Raw genomic sequence first — 246 nt, forward strand, 5'->3', positions numbered from 1 at the left:
AGCACCTTGCCCGTCACCTTGGTCTGCAGCAGCTCCTCGAACTCCACCTTGATCTTCTTGGTGACCCAGCGCCGCACCAGCGCCGTGTCCCGCAGCTCCCTGAAGAGGAAGAGGAAGACGGCATTGAGGAAGTGGCACGTCTCCTCGCCGGGTTCCGCCTCGCCGCCCTGCAGGTAGTCGCGCAGGCTGGGCTCAGGCAGCACGCGGCCGTGGCCCGGGCCGGGCCGGCGGGGCGCGCCGGGGGGC

At 71.1% G+C, this 246-nt stretch overlaps 1 protein-coding gene across 1 annotated transcript in view; it reads right to left on the reverse strand.

The window, feature by feature from the left end:
• PDZD8 (PDZ domain containing 8) overlaps positions 1-246 on the reverse strand; it is a 127,162-nt gene that overhangs the window by 121,308 nt on the left and 5,608 nt on the right. The window contains exon 3 of the mRNA XM_019502167.1: positions 6-99. Within this exon, the coding sequence (XP_019357712.1) occupies positions 6-99 (94 nt within the window). The remainder of the gene's footprint in view (positions 1-5; positions 100-246) is intronic.

The sequence above is a fragment of the Gavialis gangeticus genome, unplaced genomic scaffold (genome assembly GCF_001723915.1).
Source record: "Gavialis gangeticus isolate Ggan-Ray unplaced genomic scaffold, GavGan_comp1, whole genome shotgun sequence".
Classification (NCBI taxonomy): Eukaryota; Metazoa; Chordata; order Crocodylia; family Gavialidae; genus Gavialis; species Gavialis gangeticus.